Source organism: Narcine bancroftii, chromosome 3, assembly GCF_036971445.1.
Source record: "Narcine bancroftii isolate sNarBan1 chromosome 3, sNarBan1.hap1, whole genome shotgun sequence".
In the NCBI taxonomy this organism is placed as follows: Eukaryota; Metazoa; Chordata; class Chondrichthyes; order Torpediniformes; family Narcinidae; genus Narcine; species Narcine bancroftii.
The window spans coordinates 273,651,079-273,676,697 of record NC_091471.1 but is presented as its reverse complement, the minus strand read 5'-3'; the positions used below and the strand labels follow the sequence as shown (position 1 = coordinate 273,676,697).

General features: G+C 38.8%; 1 protein-coding gene across 3 annotated transcripts in view; it reads left to right on the top strand.

The window, feature by feature from the left end:
* Positions 1–275: 275 nt before the first annotated feature.
* Positions 276–25,619, top strand: part of polrmt (polymerase (RNA) mitochondrial (DNA directed)) — a 70,135-nt gene continuing 44,791 nt past the window's right edge. For all 3 annotated transcript variants that reach the window (XR_011354437.1, XM_069928168.1, XM_069928167.1), the window contains exons 1-4: positions 276–436; positions 5,292–5,390; positions 6,207–6,982; positions 10,579–10,712. Coding sequence is in view for 2 of the 3 variants with exons in the window: in XM_069928168.1 (XP_069784269.1) it covers positions 313–436; positions 5,292–5,390; positions 6,207–6,982; positions 10,579–10,712 (1,133 nt within the window). In the remaining variant the exon portion in view is untranslated. The remainder of the gene's footprint in view (positions 437–5,291; positions 5,391–6,206; positions 6,983–10,578; positions 10,713–25,619) is intronic.

Below are 25,619 nucleotides of genomic sequence, written 5' to 3'. Positions count from 1 at the left end.
GACCTTTCTTATCCCTCTTTCCCAAGCTTGGACCTGGAACCCTGTGCACAGATGCTGCCTCAATAGGCTGAATTGCTGATTAAAAGCATATCCAGTTTGTGCTTGATATTCGTGTATCCATATGCATCATGTCCAAAGACTAAAATATTCATAACAACCAGGCCTGCGTTTGGATGCCATGTGGTACCTTCTGCGCTGTGCCTTCTGGGACATGTAGTTCTCGTTCTCCCCCAGGCGCCGCGCCGGCTTCGCGCGTGCGCGGTGGGTGGCTGCGCCGGAAGCTGCACCCCTGGCAACCCGCGGAGCGGCGAGATGCTGGGGCTGAAGCTCTGCGTGGCCCGCCGCACTGGTGCCCTCCCGCTGCGGGTTCCTCTCCTCGTCCTCCCGGCCTGCCGCCGGTGTCTGCAGCTCAGGAAGCGACTCGTGAGCAGCTCAGGTAAAGCCGCGGTCCCTGGGCGGGGGTTCGAGTGGGCAGCCTGTCCCGGAAGCCGGGCCCCCATCTCCCTGCGGCCTGACGGGCTGCCAAACCCTTGCTCTAACATCACTGCTCCTTCCTGTATCCTGCTTGTCCGAAACCTGGCCAGGAAGATCGAAGCCACTGTCCCACATCAAAGTACCAGCTGGGTCTGGAACCCCATGCAAGGTGATGCTGCCCTGTTTTCTGCTGAGAGAATTTTGTTTCTGTGTTGGTCCACCAGCTTCAGTGACATTTTTGGGACAAGGATCCCCACTATGAGAACTGGCAGAGCGAGAAGCTTTGAGTGCCCACGACAAGTCGCTGGGCAGCAAGAGGACTGGCGCGAGGCACCACGGGGGTGGTGTGGGGGGGGACCGCTCCACGCTTGCGAAGGAGGCGACCCGGGGGCGGTGGCTTTGGCGGCAGACCCGTGAGGGTCTCTGAGGCTGAAGAGCGCACAGGAGGCGGGCTGTTCAAGTCCCGAGGCTTAGGATGTGAGCTGCTGCCGACTGGGGTCAAGGACCAGGCTGCGGGCTTCTGGAGACCAGCTCGAAACTGGCTGAAGGGCTGCCAGGTATCAGAACCAGGACGGGAGAGGGTGCTGGAGGCTTCCTCCTCATGACTGACGTGGGCTTCTGGAGCTCGGATTGCTGATGGTTCGGACTGAAGGCTGTGTGGTTGCAGAGACTGTGGGAGCATTGAAGGCGAAGCTATGATTGTTTAGTGACCCTAGGGGGTACTCTTTTTTTTGCTTCTTTCTTTGGCTGTAAGGGGTGCTCAGGAATTGATAGTGAATCTCTGACTGCCTTACAGTAGACCAAAGAAAAGTCATGTAATATCACATTTCTGTTTTATTACATGACCACAAAATCTTGAAGATTTGTGTGTTTACTGTTTCAGAGAGGGAGAAGTGTAGAGAACCAAGGATAAGTCTGCAGAGGTGCAGATTAAAGTTTTCAAGGAAATTTGATAATTAGTAGGTGGACAAGACTGATGCAGAAACAAATTGAAACAAAGATCACCATCACTGAAGAAATAAAAACAGATCGGGTCATCACTTTACAGAATATGTCTGATCAGTCTGCAATTATGACCTTAGCTTCCAGTGATTGGTCATTTTAATTCTTTATCCCACACATTGTGACCTCTCTTCTTTCTTCTGCATAGTTTCAAGGATGTTCGGTCATAGCCTGAGGAAGTGCACCTTTTTTTTGGTCTAAGCATACTTAGAGTCATTGGGCGTTAATGCAGACTTTAATACTTAACAGAAACTTCTCATGTTTATCACAGATCTGGCTGTTTTAGTTCAAATTGTTTCAATTTGTCTCTATCCTCTGTTTTCACTCCTCACTTTTAAATTGCAGACCAATCTCACATTAGTCAGTCAGGTAATGGAAATTAACCTGTGCAGAATTCACAAATTTCAACTCAGAATTTTGAGATGTGCTTTACTCTTGATGAGAAATTTACTCTTGTGGAATTTGCGTTAAAAAAGTAAATAAAACATTTTCTTTCAACTGGGTTTATTGACAGATGGCATGGCTTCAGATGACAGAATATCACAATCTGGATTGATTTCTAGGAATCCAATCCTATTTATTTCCCTGCCCTTCAAAAAATGTGGGGGGCCATCTGTAATTATTAACTTGGCAACTTTGGTCTGCATCTTCAGTTCCCTCTACCTCTCCCTGCAACATAGCACACTTGTCTTGTTTTTTTTTCCTTTTCTGGTGGGAAGACATTAACCTGGCAACTCAATTTTTTCTCGTCCCACTGATGTTTCCTGATCTGTTGGGCTCAGCCTTTTTATTTTAGTTCTACTTTGAATTTTCAGCCCTTACACCTGTTTGTTTAGCTGTATTAATCTTTTCTCAACTTCTTGGCATTCCAGCCACTTAATCACACCTTCAGTAAGATTATCGATAATCGCTTACCTCAGTCCCAATGCCTTGGTTCATCTGGTGTTTGAAACTCTCGAGCTATTTGCATTCCAACCTTTCAGTTTCATAAACAAGCGCGACTAAAACAACTTTACTTGTCTCCAATCCCATATTGAGTTGTGTGCATCTTTCATAACCTCTCTTTTCTACAAGAAGTTCCATCTAGCAATACCTTAATTTTTTTTTTTAAAAGCTCAGCTTTACTTTTGATATTCAAATATTCTCCCCTCTTGCTTGTCACTTCATTTAATCATTTCACTGCTGACAATGTGCCTTTTGCTGCCAAGGCTTTAAGCTCTGAAATTTTCTGAGAACATAAGCCTTGTATGTACAACTGTCACAATTATTTTAGAATGCTAAAGTAAATTATCTTGGGATGTTTTTCTATTAATTGCAAGTTGATTCTTCTTGGGAAAGCAAATTTTAATTCAATGAGGGAAGGTTTTTCTTTTTAGCGTTATCATTAAGAGCTTTTTAATTAAAATGAAGTTTTAAATATTTACAACAATTTGTTTTAAATCTTTTATATGGGTTAATTCTACATATTTTAATGCATTCTGTAACTCTTTTATTAAGTGTAACTCAGCTATTAAAATTTACCTGTACAAAATCCAGTCATCCTGTCAATCTGCATCTTTGAGTTGGTGGTTTCTTTCTCAAATAATAATTAAAATACCTTTTATTAACCACAGACGGCAATGAGGTAACGTACAGGAGGGAGATAAATCAACCAGTTGGCTGATGTCACAACAACAACCTTTCACTTAATATTGATAAAACCTCGAAGCTGATTGTGGACTCCAGGAGAGTTAGGAGAACACGAACTATCATCGAGGGGCCAGTAGTTAAAACATTTAGGCACTTGAAGTTCCTGGGTGTCAACATCTCTGAGGATCTGTCCTGGGGTCTCCGTTTTTTTTTTTTTTGAAGACTTTATTTAAATTGGGGGTCTCCATGTTGATGCGATCACCAGCAGCTGTGCTTAGTGAAGAGTTTGAGGTGATTTGGTATATCACCAAAGATTCTTGCAAATGTCTACAGGTGTACCTTTGGAGAACATTCTGACTGGGTGCATCGCTGTCTAGTATGTAGGTGCCAATGCACAGAAAAAACTAAAGAGTTGTGAACTTGACCTGTGCCATCGGTCTTCACTCCATCAAGGACATCTACAAGAGGTGGTGTCTTAAAAAAGTAGCCTCTATCCTCAAGGACCCACACCACCCAGACCAGGTCCTCTTCACTCTGCTACCATCAGGAAGGAGGTACAGGGAGCCTGAAGACGAACACCCCAGTGGCACAAGGACAGCTTCTTTCCCTCCACCATCAGATTTTTGAATGGACATGAACCACAGACACTACCTCACTTTTATCTTATTTTTGGACTAATTTATTTTAAACCAATAATTGCTCTTTAATGCTGCCACAAAGCAATGAATTTTGAGGCATGGCCATGACAATAAAATCTGCTTATTGATATGATCATCTGTATAGAATTGACAAAAATGTTTAATTTTCTCAATGTTTTAGTGGTAAGAGTATGTAATCACTTTGAGCAACTTGCCATAGTTTTTCTCCTGATCAATCCTGAATACTTTTTGACTCAAAAACATGATGATGACATGATCTCCACTCGATTGAAATAGAGTTTTGTATTTACATGCTCTTTCTTTAAAATACTTGTGGCTTCTGTTTTCACTCAGTGACTAATAAAAAGCATAACTGTCTTGTTATCCTTACCACATTGAGGAAATTGAACTTCAGAAGATGACCAGAATTTTGCCATCAATCTTCCCAGTTATATAATTTATTTTATTAGTTAATTGAATGTAGATATTGCTTGCAATGCTGACATTTTACTGCCTTTTCCTAACTGCCCCTGATCCAGGGAAGCACTTGAGAGTCGACCATACTGAGCTAGATCAAGTAAAAAATGTATCATAAACCCAGTGTTTTTATATTTATTTAATGGATTACTGATACTGGCCTTTTATTCCAGATTTATTTCCAATCTACCATTGTGGGTTTGGGACTCAGGTCAATTGATAAAGTCATTCATCTGATTTATCAATTGGTGAGATAATTTAGCGTACATCAAGATTCCTCTTGCACGACCTTAAACCCTCTAGTGGATGGGGTGGGAGAGGGGAGAGGAGACTCAGTGTTTAAAGTCTTTATTTCCTGCCAGTGAATATTTCCATCACACTACTTGCACAGAGTTATCAAAGGAATGTACTTGGTTGAATTTATGCAGTGATTTTCACATCATTGTAAAATGTTTTTGAGCCATCGACTTTGAAGTTGATTTATTTGGGCAAAAATTATTTGCCAAATTGATCATTACGTTTGCCTTGTCCTTTAAAAATAATTCCCTATGCCCATATTTCAAAAGCATGTTTTGTGACAATTTCCTGAAATTAACTTTTAAATTTGTCTTATCTAGTGCCTACCGCAGAATATTATGCAATAATTAATTTTCTTGAAATTGTCACTCATGTTCTTGTTTACTCAAGTTGATGTGAAGCAATAGATGACAAAGTGTGGATAATGAGATGTCTCCGGTGGTAGAGGATTCTGGATTTCTTGTAGTTGCATAATTTTTAGTTTTATAATCTTTGTATTCTTGAGAGAGTTCAGGCAATTGTAAATGACCAAGTAGGCCATTAAGTCAAATGTTACTATTAAAAGTGAAAATGACGTTTAGATAAACATTTACCTTCCTGATAAATAGGAAAACACTTGCTTCATGAACATTGGTAATACAAGTAATTTAATGGATGAAAACTGAATCACAGTCACAATTAAAATCTTCATTGTTATTTTATATTCTGCAACGTTCTGAAGTGAAGAATAAACTGGATGAATATGTCACTGGATATTTGCACTTATTTTTTCAGAGCATCCTTGGGATTTCTTCAGAAGATATTACTCCTCTGTTATACTGAAGAAGGATGATAGAAAGAATCAAATGTGTGAGAGAGCTCGTCTGTTAGAAGGTAAGATGATGGGAGAAAATAGAAGCAGTGTGGGGAAATTAAGCATGATTTAATAAGGTTTACATTTTTTAGTTGGTGGATTGCATTTTCTGGCATTTTTCTGTGTCCATGTCAAAGTATTAAGTTTTGTGTCTTATGTTTTGCAAGTTAATTATTTTAATATAAGGTTGTGTATGCTGCTGGTTACCTCAATCCCATATATTCTAGTCATTCAATTTGCAATATGTTTTCCCATAACTACGGTATTGTGTTAAATTTCATTTCTTGCTCTGTAGAGCAGTGGTATCAAATGTGCAGTTCATGGTAATTTTGAATTATTATTCACACGAGTTGTGATATGACATTTTGTACCATTGTCAATATAATCTTCACATCAGACAAGCTCGTATCTGAGAAAACATTTTCCAAATATATCAACCAAAGTAGTAGAAACAATGCTGGAGAAACTCAACTGGTAAAAGAGTCTACTTTATGTAGCAAAGATAAAGAAAGATGAGCAACATTTTGGGCTTGAGGCCTTCTCAAGGTATGACCAAGATGTAGGCAGGTGCGTGAACTTAGGGTATTTTGCTCATACCTTGAAGGGCTCAAGCCCAAAATGTTGGTTATGTGTCTTTATCTTACTTAGCTGGTCAAGCAGTGTTATGTAGCAGAATTTCTCCAGCTTTGTGTTTTTACTTCAACCAGAGTCTGCAGACTTTTGTGTTTTGCTTCTTTCAACCTTAGTAAATGTCTTCTTTTTTTTCTTATGTACATTTATGCATTATTGGATGAAAGTTTCTAATCTCCTTTCTTAATTTCTACTCCAAACGCTAGTACTTGAAGCTAGAATGCAGCAACTGCAGGCAGATAACGTGACTGAAATGAAATGTACCGAGGTTCAATTGGTGAGCAGAATAAATATAAATAGTCTTGAAAGACACACCGGGTCAAAGGATCTCGCTTTTCTGCCAGCCAGTGAATTTAAGAAATCCCTAAACCCAGATACAGAACCCCTCCGAAGGGAAAGAACAGCTGAAAGACAGCTGGGCAGAAAAAGTTATACTGAAACAATACATCCAAAATCTATGCTTGGTCCAACAAAATGGTTAGAAAAATTAAATAAAGAAAAATATAACAAAACCAAGAGACAGCTCAGCATTGTGAAAAAAGTGAAAGAATCTTCTCTATTTTCCAAGAACAAAGACGCACACAAAGCCAAGTCTATGGAACCTGGCAGAAAAAGTAGTTCAAAGAACAATTCTGCAAAGACTTCGGCGGCAAGGAGAGCTAATTCTTCTGCATTTGGTTCTCCACAAGCAGCCAACGCAGACAAAGGCTCTGCTTTTTCTGTGGAAGCTATTCTTGCGGAAGTGGAAGAGCTCGAAAAACATCTGAACAGCCAGGATCCTTCAGCTAAACTGCTCAAAGATGAGGGAAATAAATATGGTGACACACAACGGAATATATTGTCTTACATTGAGGCCTGCGGTTTTAATGATGACGTGGACAGAGCTCATCAGTGTGTCATGTTCAATCACCGGATTCTTAATCGCCGGAAGCAGTTAAATATTAAGATTTACAGTACCTTGATGCACCTGTGGGCTAAAAAGGTTTGTGGATTTATAATTATCGTGTGCTTGCTACAGCAAAATTTTGTGGTACCTTTTCATTTATTCACTTCAAATTATTGACAACATTGCAGTGTAAATTTGTTACCTGTAAAGCCAGAATACTTTAACTAAGTACTGAGGCATTATGAATTTTAAGTACAGTCCAGGTTTGGTGAACAAAGTAAAGGATTTACTCACAATGCCAAATGATTTTTTCAAACAGAGGCCACACAATGGCTGATGTAGCATTTTCCATTTTCACATTATTGAAACACATAATTCTTCAACAAAAACAGTTAAGGAATAATTTGATGGGAAGGAAGAGGTTTTTTTTTACTGAAACCCCTAGGAAGTTGACTTTTCTGTGGTTAAAAGCGGTTGGTGCAACACTGTTGTAGCACCAACAACTTGGGTTTGAATCTGGCGCTTTCTTTTAAGGCGTTTGTATGTTTTTCCTGTGCCTGTATGGGTTTCCTCCCACCCTTCAAAACGTACCAGGGTTGTAAGTCATTTGGGGGTAATTGGGTGGCATAGACTCGAGGGTCGAAAAGGCCTGTTACCATGCTGTGTTACTAAATTTAAAACCTGTTCTTTCAATGAGAGATTATGCCCTAACCTTGTTTAATTGCTATAACCCCTTTGGAATGAAGGTAATGTGGCATTTGCCTTTCTGGTTATTGATATACCTGCATGCTAACTTTGGACAGGATTCCTCAGCACAGCAGTATTTGAAGATTCTTACCATTTAAGAAATCTGCTGCTTTTCAATTATTCCTGCCATATTAAATAACTTCCCATTCCCCTGCATTGTAAGATAATAAAAATTAGCAGAAATGGGTAATTTGGTCCCTGGAGCCTACTGCACCTTTGAACAAGATCCTGGTTGATCTACCTCAACAAAAGTTTCCTGTACCATCCACAGATTTCATTATTATCTAGAAATCTATCCATTTTAATCTTGAACTAACCCCAAACTGAACCTCCACAGCCCTCAGGTAGAGAATTTCAAAAATGCACTATCCTCTATATATGTATTTTTTTTAAATATCCTCATCTGAGTTCAAAGTGGCTACTCCATTATTCTGAAAGGGTGATCCCTGGCTCTGGACTTCTTGACCAAGGGAGAGACATCATTCAGTTTGTTGAGCCCTGCAAGAATCCTGTACATCTCATCCTTCTAACCTCTACACTAGCTATTCCCAACCATTTTCTGGCATTGCTCAAATTTTATAGGCTCCCTTCCCTGTGAAGCAGTCAAGTTTTGGTTTCTTCTATACTTCTCTACCAACAACTATATAAACCATTTAAAAAAAAAAATGCTATGTGAGAGGAAAAGAAAGGCTTTTACTTAAATATGCTGGCGGGGGGGCGGGGGTGAGGTTTGTGTGCTCTGTGGAGGTTGGCTGCTTTAGAGAATAGTGAATTATTTTTCTTTTCTTTTGTAATCCACAATTTTAAAACTTGCCACGGTTTAGATCCTTCATTAACAATTCCATCACTTTTCCTGTGATTCATATGCATTATTTATTTAAGTCCTATCCATTACTTACCCATCTTTCCCATTCTTCACTTTACTGGTCAATATAATTTTACAGTGATTGTGCAGCCGGTTGAAATAATTTATCAGTGTCTAACCTATCACCTCCACAGTATCTTGAAAACACATCAAATCACTCAAGTAGAAGAGGAAATACTGCCTTTTCAATATTAACTTCCCTTGACTTGAGCATAAAATTTCAGAAAATATGAAGGGTGTTATAACCAAATTTTTAAAATCAAATTGGTAAAATTAACATTGTTTTTCACATTTGGCAAAAATAGTTTGGAACTTCAGAGATGTTGTTTGTCTCTGGTCCAGAAGTGATCTGATTGTTCAGCAACCCACTTCACAAAAATGTCCTTTAGCGTTTGGTAGATTTTTGCCAGTAATGTTCTTAAATGTTATGCATTCACTTTTTAACAAAAAATCCTATTTCCACTGTTATGTATTTGACATTTTGCTTTTGATCTTTGGTTATTTTTGTTGTACTAATCATACTTTTATTTACCTAATGTTCCTTTCATAGAACAATGTAGCATAGTACAGGCCCTTCGGCCCTTGATGTTGTGCCGACCCATATAAAAGTGCTAAGCCCTCTCTTCCCCATAACCCTCTTTTTTTTTCATCCATGTCTAAGAGTGTCTTAAATGCTCCCATTATTACAGCATCCCTGGCAAGGCATTCCAGGTACCCAAAACTCTCTGTGTATATAAAAAAAAAACCCTGATGTCTCCTCTAAACTGCCCTCCCATAACTTTGTACATATGTCCTCTGGTGTTTGCTGATCCTGCCCTGGGAAACTGGTGCTGACTGTTCCACCCTATCTATGCCTCTCATAATCTTATGGACATCGATCAAATCTTGTCTCCAAAGAGAAAAGTCCCAGCTCTGCTAACCTTGCCTCATAAGACTTGTTTCCCAATCCATGCAAGATTATGGTAAATTTCATCTGTACCTTCTCCATAGCTTCCACATCCTTCCTGTAATGAGGTGACCAGAACTGAAAACAATACTCTTAAGTGTGCATTTTTGTAGAGTTGCAACATGACCTCTCTACTCCTGAATTCAATCCCCCATTAATGAATCTCAGCACCCCATAGGTCTTTTTAACTATCGTATCAACCTGTGTGGTGACCTTGAGGGATGTATGAATTTGAATCCCAATGTCCCTCTGTTCATTCACACTCTTAAGTAACTGACTGTTAACCAAGTACTCAGCCTTCTGGTTTGTCCTTCCAAAATGCATCACCTCACACTTATCTGGATTGAAATCCATCTGCCACTTTTTTGCCAAAATCTGCATCCTGTCCATATCTTCTTGTAACCTTCGACAACCTTCGGCTCCATTCACAACTCCTCCAACTTACGTGTCATCCACAAACTTACCGACCCATCCTTCTGCCTCTTCATCCAAGTCATTTATAAAAATCACAAAGCAGCGGTCCCAGAACAGATCCTTGCGGCACTCCACTAGTCACCAATTTCCTTCCACTACTACTCTCTGTTTTCTTCCTACAAGCCCATTTTTTTTATCCACTCAGCCAAGGTTCTACTGATCCCATGACTCATGACTTTCTGGATCTGGATGAGTCTTTCATGGGAGACCTTGTCAAATGCCTTGCTAAAATCCATGTAGACCACATCTACCTCCCTACCCTCATCAATTTCTTTTGTTAACTCCTCAAAAAACTGAATTAGACTTAAGAAGCACAACCTTCCTTTCACAAAGCCATGCTGACTATCCTTGAATAGACTATATTTTTCCAAATGGTCATAGATCCTATCTTTAAGAATCCTTTCCATTAGTTTTCACTCCACTGACATAAGACTCACCGGTCTATAATTCCCAGGATTCTTCCTACTATCTTTTTTTAAACAAGGGGATTACATTTGCCATTCTCCAATCCTCTGGCATCTCCCCTGTGGCCAAAGAAGATTCAAAGATCATAGCTACTGCCACAGCTATCTCTTCTTTTACTTCTCACAGCTATGTCCTTGTCTATGATAATTAGGAAAGCTTAATGTTGGGAAATAACCTCAAATGTTATCTTTGTAGGGTTCATTAGATCAGATTGGGAAACTTTTCAAGCTTGTGGAGGAAGCAGGATTGAAGCCTAACTTGGACTGTTATATGGCAGCACTGGAGTGTATGGGACGCATGGAAAATTGCACAGTCCATGTCATTAAAAGGTAAGCAGTGATCACTGAACGTGGGCAAGATGACAGAAATGCTATGTGAATGCAATGAATTGTTTTAGCTCTTGTATGCTTCCAATAAGCTAAGAAAGTAGATCACAGCAATAAACTGGTTCAAATAGAACTGACTGCAACCATGCACCTCAACTGGCAGGGAAAATGTTTTATTGAGGTTTTGTGATAAATAAGAATGGCTTCCTTTGGTCTTTGTTCATCTTTTATACTTTTGAACTGTTGAAAGTAAAATTACATGAGTATTTGTTTACAAGTAGAATCTAGAAAATTTTGCTCCAGTGTTAATTTTGTGAAGAACATTGTGTCCTGAAAAATTCAGCTGGAGTGAAATATGAAGAGTTGATGGCACTCCATTCTGAATCCTTGCATTCTGCAACAATATATAAGCTACTCTTTTCTGAAATTTCCCAATTGACATTGAGAAGTAGAGAAGTGAAATTTAAGATTGTAAAAGAAAATCATTCTTTTTTGTTCATTCAAACATTTTTTGACATTTTTAATTGTATTTCCTTATTTTTAAACAAAAATCATGGCTTATGCAAGAAAATCATCAATGCTTTCAAATACACAATTTAATTAAGATTTTGATTTTTTTATTTTGCCAGTGTGTTCACAGGAAAAGGATTAAGAGGAGGCCATTTGGCTCAGGGTTTTTCTATCATTCAACAGCATCATGGCTGATCTGTGGCCTGACATCCATAGTTTTGGCCTGAGTATCCAACTGCTTCTGAGATGAGAGGGCTACTGTTGGCAAATTTAATATGTTGTAACTACATATACAGAGATTCATGAATGTGACAAATTTTCAAATCTTCCTTTAGTTTGTGTCATTTTAAGAAGAAAAGAAAATGATTAACAGTCATGGAAATAATTTTCAGGTGGTCAGGATGTTCATCAACTCAGCATTTTTGTGCAAACTACAATTAGAGCATTTGCAAATTTTTGTTTTTCACTCATCAACTTTGACAATTTGATTTGTAAGAAATATTCCAAATAGAAATAGTCTAATTATTTTACTTTGTAATAAGGGTGCCCAAATCAAGTCAATAAACCTACCGTTATTAGAATATAGCAGGAGATAAACATTGATTATGTTACTAAGTCCCTGGGTTATCCAGTAGACGGCTCTGCTGATCTTTCTGCACCTGTAAGTGCTGCAATCAAGATTCCATTTTAATATACTGTAGTACGAGCTCCTAAAGTCTTCCTTTGACTTTAAAATTAACAGTTATTACCTAGGTACATGTTCTCCCAAAGGCACCTGATCTTGTAATTTCAAAGAACTGTGTGTGATGTTATAAAGGACCACAAAAAAAATGAAGTTAAGATAAATTATTAGCATTGTTCTTTGTAAAACAAAATAAAGTTGCACTTTTAAGTTTTGCTTCATTGAATATATAATTAGATATATTCATATCCAGTATATTCAATGATTCAGATGCGAATTGTTTTGCTTTCTTATCTAAGAATAAATTATTTACAAAATAACTGGTTAAGAGCAAACCATAATATGTATCATGTGATATCATCAGTCTAAGTGTTGCAATCAGCAATAATGTGCTTAATATATTGAGATATATGGTCATATTGCATTATATTGTATTATATCTTTGTCCAGAAATTTAAAGAGTTTTGAACATGTTTTAGAGTTATCATGGGAATAATTGCTTCATGAAATCTTTTTCCTCTTTTACATTTGAGTTTTAAGATCATTGTTGAAAATTCAAAATGGTGCTAACTAATTTCCATAAAGCTGCTTGAGAAATCAGGAAAGTTGGAGTCACTCATGTAGGTTCCATTTCAGTTTTGTTGTAGAAGGTTGTGCACTACTGCCACCCTTTTGGATGAGAAAACATTGACTGAATAGTTTAGCTCCAAATTTAAGATGATTGCATCTTATCTCAGACCCTCTTTCTCTGTGTAATGATGTCTTTGCTGTTCAGCATTGAAGGAGTTGATGCAGGTGTTTACATCACATTGGTTCATGATTGATCCAACTCATTAATTTTAACCTTTGTCATCAAGAAGGAAATGTCAATGCCACCGCCAGTGATTGCAGAATTATAATTTTTAATCGAGGTGAAAACAAAATTCTGAAGTATTTAAGGACTGTCTCATTTGACATTGATCTAAATTTCTTGTATTGGTGAATGCATCATGTGTTTTTATATAAAATTTGCTATGCAAGGTCATAGAGAATATAATGTACCTTATTGATCATTAATACATTTGGAGAACAGCCACCTTATTAAGCATTTACAGATCTATTTTAAGATTTATTTCAGTCCTAGACATTAAAGATTGTTAAATGAAAAAACTGTTTACCTGTATAAATGCCCATTTTTAAAACATTGTTTTTATGGTAATTATTTTAAACATTGAAAGTATTTATAATGATTTGGAGCTGTATGGTAAATATTCCTTTATGCATATTTATTGAATTGTTCTTGGAGGATTTTTCAATGACATTATTTTATGCATTCAGCATTCTATTATTGGTTTCTTGCAGTTTTGCAATATTAAATGCAAACTGGATGAAATGAAATTGAAGAGAGGGACTGAGAGGATCCCAACTCTGGAAGCTCATGTAGGGAAGTGCTGAAGGTAAAATAGAGTGTGATTATAAATAGTGGAGGGAAGAGGATAGGAAGTCATTAAAGTAGGATCAGAGACATTTATTTGAGAGAGTGTGGAACTGGCAAAGGAGATAAATTGAAGAGAGAGGTTGGTCATTATCTTCTGGTTTAATCCCAGCAAACCTTTCAAAGTACATAATGCAAGTTCTTGTCATCCTTGGATCCTAAGCAAAATAGTGCAAGAATGGGCCCATCCTACAGTGCAACATTGTCCTCAAAAATATGGACCAAATATTACTTAAAGCTTCCAGACTGGAGGGGTCACATGATGGAGTAGTGGCTGGTAGGAGAATACCAGCCCTCTCCAGAAAAGAAGGAAAAAACTGAAGAAAAAGCAAAGCTCCAGACACACAAATCACAACAAATAAGAAATAAATGTATGGAGAAAATGGCACCTAAGAAAGAAAGACACCAGAAGAGAAATGTGAAGGCCTTACCTGCACGAAAAAGCAGGGACCCGCTGTGGAAAGAGGACCCTACTCCCCGAGGTTAGGGGAGACCCCGCAGGATTGCGACCCACTAACCGCAGGACTGCAAAAATGGCGCACAACAAAGTCAACACCGACAGGAGGGGGGACCAGCTGTGGAGTGAAACTCCACAGCACAAACAGCTAAGAGAGACCCGACAAAAGAAGAAGAAGAAGAAGAAGGGGAAGGGGAAGAAGTGGTGAATGGACAGTACATAGATTAAAAAAATTGTTAAGGTCATAGCAGATGTAGGGAAAAGAATAGAAAATGTGGAAGAACGTGTAATGGCGGTAGAAATGGAAGTGAATGACTTAAAGAAAATTGGAAGAAAGTGACAAAAAAGTTAAAGAAACACAGGAGTTGTTAGCTCAGAAGATGGATATAATGGAAAACTATAGTAGGCGAAAACAATATAAAGATAGTGGGCCTTAAGGAAGATGAAGAAGGCAAAGATATGAAAGAATTTATAAAAGAATGGATCCCAAAAGTCCTGGGAATGCCAGAAATGCAGGAACAAATGGAAATAGAAAGGACACACAGAACATTAGCCCCGAAACCACAGTCACAACAAAAACCAAGATCCGTTTTGGTAAAATTCCTGAGATACACGACAAGAGAAAATATATTGAAGGTAATGAATAAAATGAGAGAAGACAAAAAAAAACCCTGGAGTACAAAGGTCAAAAAAAAATTTCTACCCAGTACTTATAAACATCTGGAAGTACTTATAAACATCTGGATAGACAAGGTCTGATCAGGAGCACTCAACATGGATTTGTGGGAGCAAGGTCATGTTTGACCAATCTGATTGAATTTTTTGAAGAGGTGACTAGGAATGTGGATGAGGGTAGCGCAGTGGATGTTGTCTATATGGACTTCAGTAAGGCCTTCGATAAGGTGCCACATGGAAGGTTAGTTAGGAAGGTGCAGTCTTTAGGTATAAATTTTAAGATAGTCAAATGGATTGAACATTGGCTGAAAGGGAGAGGCCAGAGAGTGGTAGTGGATAATTGTCTGTCAGGTTGGAGGCCGGTGACCAGTGGTGTGCCTCAAGGATCTGTATTGGGCCCATTGTTGTTCGTTATATACATTAATGATCTAGATGATGGGGTGGTGAATTGGATTAGTAAATATGCAGACGATACTAAGATAGGTGGAATAGTGGATAATGAAGAAGGTTTTCAAGGATTGCAGAGGGATTTGGGCTGCTTAGAAAAGTGAGCTGAAAAATGGCAGATGGAATTTAATGCTGCTAAGTGTGAGGTGCTTCATTTTGGTAAGAAGAATCAGAATAGGACATACATGGTAAATGGGAGAGCATTGAGGAATACAGAAGAGCAGAAAGATTTAGGAGTAACGGTACATCGTTCCCTGAAGGTAGAAACTCACGTGAATAGGGTGGTGAAGAAGGCTTTTAATATGCTGGCCTTTATCAATCATTGCATGGAATATAGGAGTTGGGAGGTGATGTTGAGATTGTATAAGACGTTGGTGCGGCCTAATTTGGAGTTCTGTGTGCAGTTCTGGTCGCCTAATTATAGGAAGGATATAAACAGAGTGGAGAGAGTGCAGAGAAGGTTTACCAGAATGTTACCTGGGTTTAAGCATCTAGAGTATAGGGAGAGATTGGACAGATCAGGTCTTTATTCTTTGGAGCGTAGAAGGTTGAGAGGGGATTTGATAGAAGTATTTAAGATTATGAAAGGGATAGACAGAGTGGGTGTGGATAGACTATTTCCGTAAAGAGGAGGAAAGATTAAAACAAGAGGACATGAGTTAAGAATTAAGAATTAAGGGGCAGAGGTTTAGAGGTAACATGAGGGGGAACTTCTTTACTCAGAGAGTGGTAGCCATGTGGAGCTTCCTTCTTTACTCAGAGAGTGGTAGCCGTGTGGAGCTTCCGGGAGAAATAGTGGCGGCGGAGTCAATTGTATTATTTAAGAAAAGGTTGGACAGGTCTATGGATGAGAAGAAGATGGAGGGTTATGGGCATTGTGCAGGGAGGTGGGACTAGAAAGGGGTGTTTGGTTCGGTGCGGACTAGAAGGGCCTAATGGCCTGTTTCCGTGCTGTAATTGTTATGTTATGTTATGAAATAAGTTTTGAGCTCCTGAAGGAGTTTAACGCAGCAAAATCAATCCTATGGAAGAAAGGCTATAAATTTATGTTAAGATATCCAGTGGTGCTTAAAATAGATATCCCAGGGCAGCAAAACAGACTGTTCTCGGATCTGGAGAGAGCACGAGAATTTGCAGAACGCCTGTAAGAGAGATGAAGAGATGTAACAAGAACAAAGAATGATGACAAACTACATATAAAGAAGTTAAAATAACGTATAAGTAAGAACTAAAGGAGGGAAGTAAGGGAGAAGGGGAAAAAAAGAGGAGGGGTTAAAAAAATTAATAATAAATAAATAAAAGAAAAAGAAAAAGAAGAAACGAGGGGGAGCTTTGTAATGTGAAGATAAAAGTCTTTTCTGGAGGGGATTGTGTGGGAGAGAATAACAGTCACTGCAAAATCAGTTGACTCTTGCAAATGGGTTCACAGTCCGAATGGAGAGGGGAGTTGTGGTTGCCCGGCAAGGGATAACTCAGAGTGGGGAGATGGGACACTTGGGGTTAAAGGAATTTTAGATGTGGGAATGTTTGAAATATTTTATGTTTTAGAAGTGTCGTCATACAGTGCGTTCAAAAAAAAGAAAACTGAGAAATGGAAAAGGGGAAAGATGGTGGTAAGGAAGTGGAAATGAGATGTAAACAAAGTATGAAATGGCCATGTTGAACTATATGACTATAAATATTAATGGAATACATAACCAAAAGGAAGAGGCTATTAAATTTACTGAAAAAAGAAAAAAAAATGATACAGCATTCATGCAGGAAACGCATCTAACTGAAGTGGAACACAATAAATTTAGGAGGGCACGTAATGGCAGCATCATATAACTCAAAAGCCAGAGGTGTAGCTATATTAATTAATACAAATGTACCAATCAAAATAGAGGAGGAAATAATAGATCCAGCAGGGAGGTATGTAATGATAAAGTGTCAGATATATTCAGAATTTTGGAAATTGCTCAATATATATGCACCTAATGAAGAGGATCAGAAGTTTATGCAAGATATCTTTTTGAAGATTGTAGATACGCAGGGGACTATATTGATAGGAGGGGACTTTAACCTTAATTTGAATTCAAAGATGGATAAAACTGGACAAAAGACAAGCAGAAAGAACAAAGTAGCTAAATTTATGGTTAAATCAATGCAGGAAATGCAACTTTTGGATATATGGAGGAGACCACACCCAAAGGAGAAGGAATACTCATATTATTCGAGTAGACATAAAACATACTCAAGGATTGACCTGTTCCTGTTATCAGCTCATATCCAAGGGAGAGTTAGGAAAATGGAATATAAAGCTAGATTGTTATCGGATCACTCACCCTTGTTATTAGCAATAGAGCTGGAGGAAATCCCACCAAGCATGTATAGATGGAGATTAAACTCCATGCTACTTAAAAGACAGGATTTTAGAGAATTCATTGAGCGCCAAATTAAAATGTACTTTGAAATAAATACAGAATCAGTGAAAGATAAATTTATATTATGGGATGCAATGAAAGCCTTCATCAGAGGGCAGATAATAAGTTATGTAACTAAGATGAAGAAGGACTACAATCGGGAAATAGAACAGCTGGAAAGGGAAATAGTAAGAACAGAAAAAGAATTAGCAATAAGGGAAGATACAACAAAAAGAAGAGAATTGGCGGACAAAAAAAATAAAATACGAAACACTACAAACGTACAAGGTGGAGAAGAACATAATGAAGATAAAGCAGAAATATTATGAGCTAGGAGAAAAAATGCACAAAATACTAGCTTGGCAGCTTAAAACAGAACAAGCTAAAAGAATGGTATTGGCATCAAGGAAAAAGGACAAACAAATTACATATAACCGAACAGAGATCAATGAAAACTTCAAGGAATTCTACGATCAATTATACCGAACTGAGAACGAAGAGAAAAAAGACATAATAGATGAGTTTCTAGCTAAAATTGAATTACCGAAATTGTAAGAGGAGCAAAACAAATTGATAAAACCATTTGAAATCGAGGAAATACAGGATATATTAAAAAAGCTACAGAACAATAAAACGCCTGGAGAGGACGGACTCCCAATAGAATTCTATATAACATTTTAAAACTTATTAATTCCTCCTCTCCTGGATGTAATGAACCAGATTGAAGAATCACAAAACATCCCAGATTCATGTAAAACAGCAATAATTACAGTAATACCAAAGACGGGGAAAGATCCACTAACACCAGCATCGTATAGACCAATATCTCTACTTAACTCAGATTATAAGATAATAGCAAAACTATTAGCAAACAGATTGGCCGACTATGTACCAAAAATAGTAAAACTAGATCAAACTGGATTTATTAAGAAAAGATGAACAACGGACAATATCTGTAAGTTCATTAACTTAATCCATGCAGTACAAGGAAATAAGACGCCAACAGTGGCAGTTGCTTTAGACGAAGAGAAAGCCTTTGACAGGGTGGAATGGAATTATTTATTCAAAGTACTACAGAGGTTCAACCTACCAGAGAAATATATTAATTGGATTAAAGCATTATATAAGGGACCATTGGCGAAGGTGACAGTAAATGGATATATATTGAACCAATTTAAATTAAGCAGGTCAACTAGGCAGGGATGTCCACTATCTCCCTCACTGTTCGCTTTAGCTATAGAACCTTTGGCAGAACTGATAAGAAAAGAAAAGAAATATAAAATAATATTTGCAGATTACATCATAGAATACTTAACAGAACCAGAATTATCAATAAAAGAATTACATAAGAAATTGAAGGAATATGGAAAAATATCGGGGTAGAAGATCAACACAAATAAAAGTGAAGCGATGCCAAATAATAATGCGGATTTCACAAAGTTTAAGAAAAGAATCACCATTTAAATGGCAAACACAAGCAATCCAATACCTAGGTATTAGACTAGATAATAATCTAGGCCATCTATACAAATTAAATTATCAGCCGTTAATGAAGAAAGTACAAAATGACTTAGAACATTGGAAAGACTTAACACTAACACTGATAGGAAGGGTAAATTTCATTAAAATGAATATCTTCCCAAGGATACAATACCTATTTCAATCGTTACCAATTCCCTTAACAGAGAAATTCTTCAATGAGCTAAAGAAAATAATAAGGAAATTCTTATGGAAAGGGGGGAAACCGAGGATAGTGCTAGATAAATTAACAGAATGGTACAAACAAGGGGGCTTACAGCTACCAAACTTTAAGAGATAGAGCAGCAAAATTAAGATACCTGTCAGATTTTTATCAAACAAGGGAAAAACCAGATTGGTCCAGATTAGAGCTAGATAAAATAGGGGAGAGGGTACCTGAACATATACTATATAAGTGGGATGAAAAGCTGGTGCAACATAGGAATTCACCAGTACTGCACCATCTGCTCAACATTTGGAAGAAAAGATTCAAGTAGAAAGGAAAAAAACAAGTTACCAACTTCCAAAATTATTATTGACACAAAATCAACTAATCCTTTTCACAATAGATAACCTTTCCTTTTGAGAATGGAAGAGGGATCAAAGGAATAGAAAATTGTTTTTTGGGAAATAATTTATTATCTTTTGAACAAATGAAGTACAAATATGGTATAACTCGTGGTACAATGTTTGCATACCACCAACTGAAAACCTACTTGAAGGACAAATTGGGAAACAGGCTGAGGTTACCAGAGGAAGCAGCTTTGAATATGTGATTTCAGACACAATGATAATTAAAATATTTATAACAAACTTGTAAATCAAGCTGCAAGAGAAAGAGAACGATGAAATAAGCTGTAAACTCAAACAAAAGTGGGAACAAGATCTAAACGTAAAGATAAAAAATGAAAAATGGGAAAAACTATGCACCGGAACTATGAGAAATACAATAAACACAAGGTTACGCATGATACAATATAATTGGTTACACAGGCTATATATCACACCCCAAAAGTTAAATAAATGGGACCCAACAGTATCAGACAGATGTTTTCGCTGTAAGAAGGAAACGGGAACAACAGTACATGCATTTTGGGCATGTGAGAAAGTGGAAAAGTTTTGGGAAGATCTAAATCAGGTATTAAATAAAATAACAAAAAGCAACATACCAAAAAATCCAGAGGTCTTTCTTCTAAGTAATATAAGAAGTAAAGAATTAGGCCTCAAATTGGATGAAGCACAAAAAAGATTTATTATGATAACCTTAGCTGTAGCAAAAAAATGCATATAATGTCAACCTGGAAATTAGAAGAGAGCCTGAGAGTACAGCAATGATACATAGAAATGAATAAATGTATTCCATTGGAAAAAATAACGTATAATTTGAAAAAATAATGTCACAGTATTCGAACAAATTTGGGAATTGTACATGGAACACAACAGAGAAGTCCTACTGTGGACCTCCACCCCCTAAAATGACAGAATGAGAAGAAGATGAAATGAACTGACCCAGTGTGTAAAAGTAGATGACACATATTTCTTGTTTATTTTCATTGTGTGATGACATTGTTTAATGGGTTTATTGTATTGTATATGTTGAACGTTTAATGCGTAGGGAGGAGGGTGGGAAGGAGGAAGGGAAGGGAGGGGGAAAAAGGGAGAAAATGACACTGTGTATCTTCAAGAGGGAAATGTGTGTGTGTATTTTAGTTAATATGGTTCATAGTGTGAAAAATAAAAAAAAATTCAAAAAAGGCTTCCAGACTCAAAAAAGTAAGTGATAAAGCAATTCTCTTTCAAAACTAAGACCCAGAATTAGTTTTCAGCATGTTGTAATTTAAAAAAAACTGTGGATGCTGGAAATTTGAAATGTAAAAGAAATGCTGCAGATGTTTAATAGGTTAGTATTTGAGGAGAAAGAGAATTAATCTCTCAGGTTGAAGATATTTAATTAAAATACTACCCAAACACCTGCTCTCCCTCTCAGTGCTTGCATTCTGTTCACCAAATTGCAAACATCTCTTCATCAGGTATCGACATGAACCAATATATCTTGCTCTATTCCAAAACTGCCAAAATGTTTGGCCTGGAACTACCAGCCCCCCCACATCTCCATCGGGCACACAAAACTCAAAACGGTCAACCAGTTTACCTGTCTCGGCTGCACCATTTCATCGGATGCAAGGATTGACAATGAGATAGACAACAGACTCGCCAAGGCAAATAGCGCCTTTGGAAGACTACACAAAAGAGTCTGGAAAAACAACCAATTGAAAAACCTCACAAAGATAAGCATATACAGAGCCGTTGTCATACCCACACTCCTGTTTGGCTCCGAATCATGGGTCCTCTACCGGCATCACCTACGGCTCCTAGAATGCTTCCACCAGCGTTGTCTCCACTCCATCCTCAACCTTCATTGGAGCGACTTCATCCCTAACCTCAAAGTACTCGAGATGGCAGAGGCCGACAGCATCAAATCCACGCTGCTGAAGATCCAACTGCGCTGGGTGGGTCACGTCTCCAGAATGGAGGACCATCGCCTTCCCAAAATCGTGTTATATGGTGAGCTCTCCACTGGCCACCGAGACAGAGGAACACCAAAGAAGAGGTACAAGGACTGTCTAAAGAAATCTCTTGGTGCCTGCCACATTGACTACCGCCAGTGGGCTGATCTCACCTCCAACTGTGCATCTTGGCGCCTCACAGTTCGGCGGGCAGCAACCTCCTTTGAAGAAGACCGCAGAGCCCACCTCACTGACAAAAGGAAAAACCCAACACCCAACCCCAACCCACCAATTTTCCCTTGCAACCGTATCTGCCTGTCCCGCATCGGACTTGTCAGCCACAAACGAGCCTGCAACTGACGTGGACATTATCCCTCCATAAATCTTCATCCACGAAGCCAAGCCAAAGAAGAAAAGATTCTGCAACTGCTGCTGAGTACCTCTAACATTTTCTTGTTGCGAGGTTAAAGGTCTATCTGTAGCTGTAGGTTAAAGCTCTAGTCTCTAGCTGTATAACAAAAGTGTCACTCAAGAGAATTGATATTGTATAATTGACAACTTTCTCCCTACCTAGTCAAAGTTAAGCACCACTTGTGTAACCTGTGCCACTGTTGGAAGCAGCCACCCCTCCATACTTTGGCATGTATTTGAGAAATGTTAGAACAAATTCTGGATTCGAGTTGCACAGAAAGTGGGGTCTGGCCTCGTCAGCAACTTGGTTTATAATTAGCATGCTGGGAGTTACTCAGCAGTTGCATTTGATTACCTCTTGTCTTTGGCTTGGCTTCGCGGACGAAGATTTATGGAGGGGGTAAAAAAAGTCCACGTCAGCTGCAGGCTCGTTTGTGGCTGACCAGTCCGATGCGGGACAGGCAGACACGATTGCAGCGGTTGCAAGGGAAAATTGGTTGGTTGGGGTTGGGTGTTGGGTTTTTCCTCCTTTGCCTTTTGTCAGTGAGGTGGGCTCTGCGGTCTTCTTCAAAGGAGGCTGCTGCCCGCCAAACTGTGAGGCGCCAAGATGCACGGTTTGAAGCGTTATCAGCCCACTGGCGGTGGTCAATGTGGCAGGCACCAAGAGATTTCTTTAGGCAGTCCTTGTACCTTTTCTTTGGTGCACCTCTGTCACGGTGGCCAGTGGAGAGCTCGCCATATAATACGATCTTGGGAAGGCGATGGTCCTCCATTCTGGAGACGTGACCCATCCAGCGCAGCTGGATCTTCAGCAGCGTGGACTCGATGCTGTCGACCTCTGCCATCTCGAGTACCTCAACGTTAGGGGTGTGAGCGCTCCAATGGATGTTGAGGATGGAGCGGAGACAACGCTGGTGGAAGCGTTCTAGGAGCCGTAGGTGGTGCCGGTAGAGGACCCATGATTCGGAGCCGAACAGGAGTGTGGGTATGACAACGGCTCTGTATACGCTTATCTTTGTGAGGTTTTTCAGTTGGTTGTTTTTCCAGACTCTTTTGTGTAGTCTTCCAAAGGCGCTATTTGCCTTGGCGAGTCTGTTGTCTATCTCATTGTCGATCCTTGCATCTGATGAAATGGTGCAGCCGAGATAGATTGATTACCTACATTTTATTTATATATCACATGCACGCGCACACGCACACACACACACACACACACACACACACACACACACACGTATATATGTATGTATCTACATATATGTATGGATATGTATAGGTATATGTGTGTGTCTAATATAGAAAGTAAAACCCTGGGTATCTGGCACCTATGGGGATTGGTAGATGCAGGATAAGTGTATTTTCTGGTTTCTTGAGACAATGCCTAATACACCTACATTAACAAATCACTTGCATGAATATATAAAATTTTAAGCCATTATACTTTATTTCAAGTTACATTCTTTAAAAAAAACTTGCTGCATCTGCAGGTTCCTCCCCTTTTTCTGAGCTGCCCGAAAGACGAACAATAACATTATAGATAATTACCCCCCCCCCCCCTAAAGTTTACAGATAAAGCCTCTGACCGGGGCATCTTTTACTAAGCAGGAATAAGGAGTCACCCCAACGGTGAGCAGCATCAACCAGCTCTTCATCTTGGGTGACACCATTGGTGATCCACACAACTTTATTCCAACAGCTTCTATGAGGAAAGCATGACCAAGGCCCTCTGCTGGCTGAATATTTGCTCCCATCTTCACCAAAGCTTTATGTGTTACTTCACAGAACAGTTAATTTTACAATTCTAAACATTTGTATTTTTACCTTTTAATTGATTCATATTAATTTAATACTTTTAAATGTATTTTTTTTTGCCAGTTACCTGAATTCTGGATACCAGGGGTTTGACTGTATAGGGCGCACACATGCAGACACACTCTCTATCACAAGATCATAATCATGAATTGCTGTCAGAAAATGTAATTGCACAAAGCTGCTAATGGTATTCATTAAAAGTAGAGACTAAGTACTCTTTGTCAAACCAATAGCAAGGATGGTACAGTTGGTCATCAAGGTAAACCCTCTGTTCGACTGCCCCTGTCACTTTCTCTGGCTGTTAAATAACATTTTTTGGGGGAAAAATATCAGAATAAAAATGTATTCCCAAGTGAGATGGAGCCACTTAAGTGTTTATTGTCAAGAGTATCTTAGTTCATTGATATCACCCTGACTTTAATGTAGAAAGTCACCCTGGGCTTATGGCAGGTGATACAACAACTATGAGTCTTCTGCAGGACTACACCTCGCCGTATCTTGTGTCAAATACAAAGTCTCCTCCATGATTTTGTTCACTATTGTCTAAGAAGGTACACCAGATCACTGCAATGAATTTTCTGTGGAGAAACATGGCATATTGAAGGTTCTAAACCAATTAACACACATCTGGATTGTTTAATTATACATCTTGTTTTGTGAAACATGCTTGCTGCAAAGCCATAAAAATTCTATTTCATTTTAACGAGTTGACTTGGTGGCATTGTCAGATAATAGGACATCATCACAGTCCAGTGTTATGGCCGTGTATATAATTTTTTAAATCCTGTAATGAGAAGAAAATGAGCTAAGGGCAATTGGAATATAAATTCAACTCTTTCTTTCCAAATGTAGAAAGTCATTACATTTAAAAATCTCAAAATTCTTAAAGGCTCTGAAAGTGCATTGATTTTGTGGAGTTGAAATATTTGTGTTAGTGGAAATTTCTAAGTGGCAATAAAAAGTGATTTTTTTTCTCCTCTGTCACAGGACAGTGGGGAATACGCCAATCCTTTAGTCTTGTGTTGCTTCCAAAGGTCAGCACATCCAATAGTGCAGTAAACCTTCAATACTGCAATGAAGCATCAGTTTAGATTCTGAATCAGACCCTTCTTTATAGATTGCGGGTATGAGCCCATCAACCAAGTGAAACAAGCTCACAGGGACTTCTGTGTCTGTAGACTTTTGCTTTATTCACAGGGGCTTCTGTTGATTCCATTTCCAGTCAGTCAGGGTTTTGAGACTAGTGACAGGATGGTGTTGACTCCAGTACTGATTGTGGGAGTTTTCTGTGAATCCATTGTGTTTGTTAGTATCAGAACCTGGCAACAGTTCTCAGTTTCAGTTGGTGATTTTTGGTCTTCTAGAGAAAATGTCAGAGGGACACTTTCCATCATGATTTTAAATGTGTGTTATGAAGACTGAAGCTTTCCTGGATGTTATGGATTGAACAATATATTGCATGAAGAGGATGGCCTCACCTTGATCCTTATCAAAATTTTACATAATATCTGTTTATAGAGTCAGCAGTATAAAGGGTTAAGAACATGAAATTCCTGGGAGTTAACATCTCCGAAGATCTGTCCTGAGACCTCCATGTCAATTCAATCATGAAGAAGGCTTGTCAGATGCTATAATTTTGTGAGAAGTTTGAGGAGATTTGGTATGTCACCAAAGACTCTCAATGATTTTACAGGTGTACAATGGAGAGCATTCAGTCTGGTTGCATCACTGCCTGGGATGGAGGCGCCAATACACAGGACAGGAAAAAAAAAACTCCAGAGAGTTGTTAACTCAGCCAGTGCCATTACAGGCACCAGACTTCACTTCGTCAAGGATATCTACAAAAGGCAGTGTCCTAAAAGCAGCCTCTATCCTTAAGAACTCCCACCACCCAGACCATGTCCTCTTCACTCTGCTACCATTGTGAAAAAGGTACAGGAGTCTGAAAACTAGCTCTCAGCGGCACCAAAGACAGCTTCTTCCCCTCTGCCATCAGATTCCTGAATAATCAATGA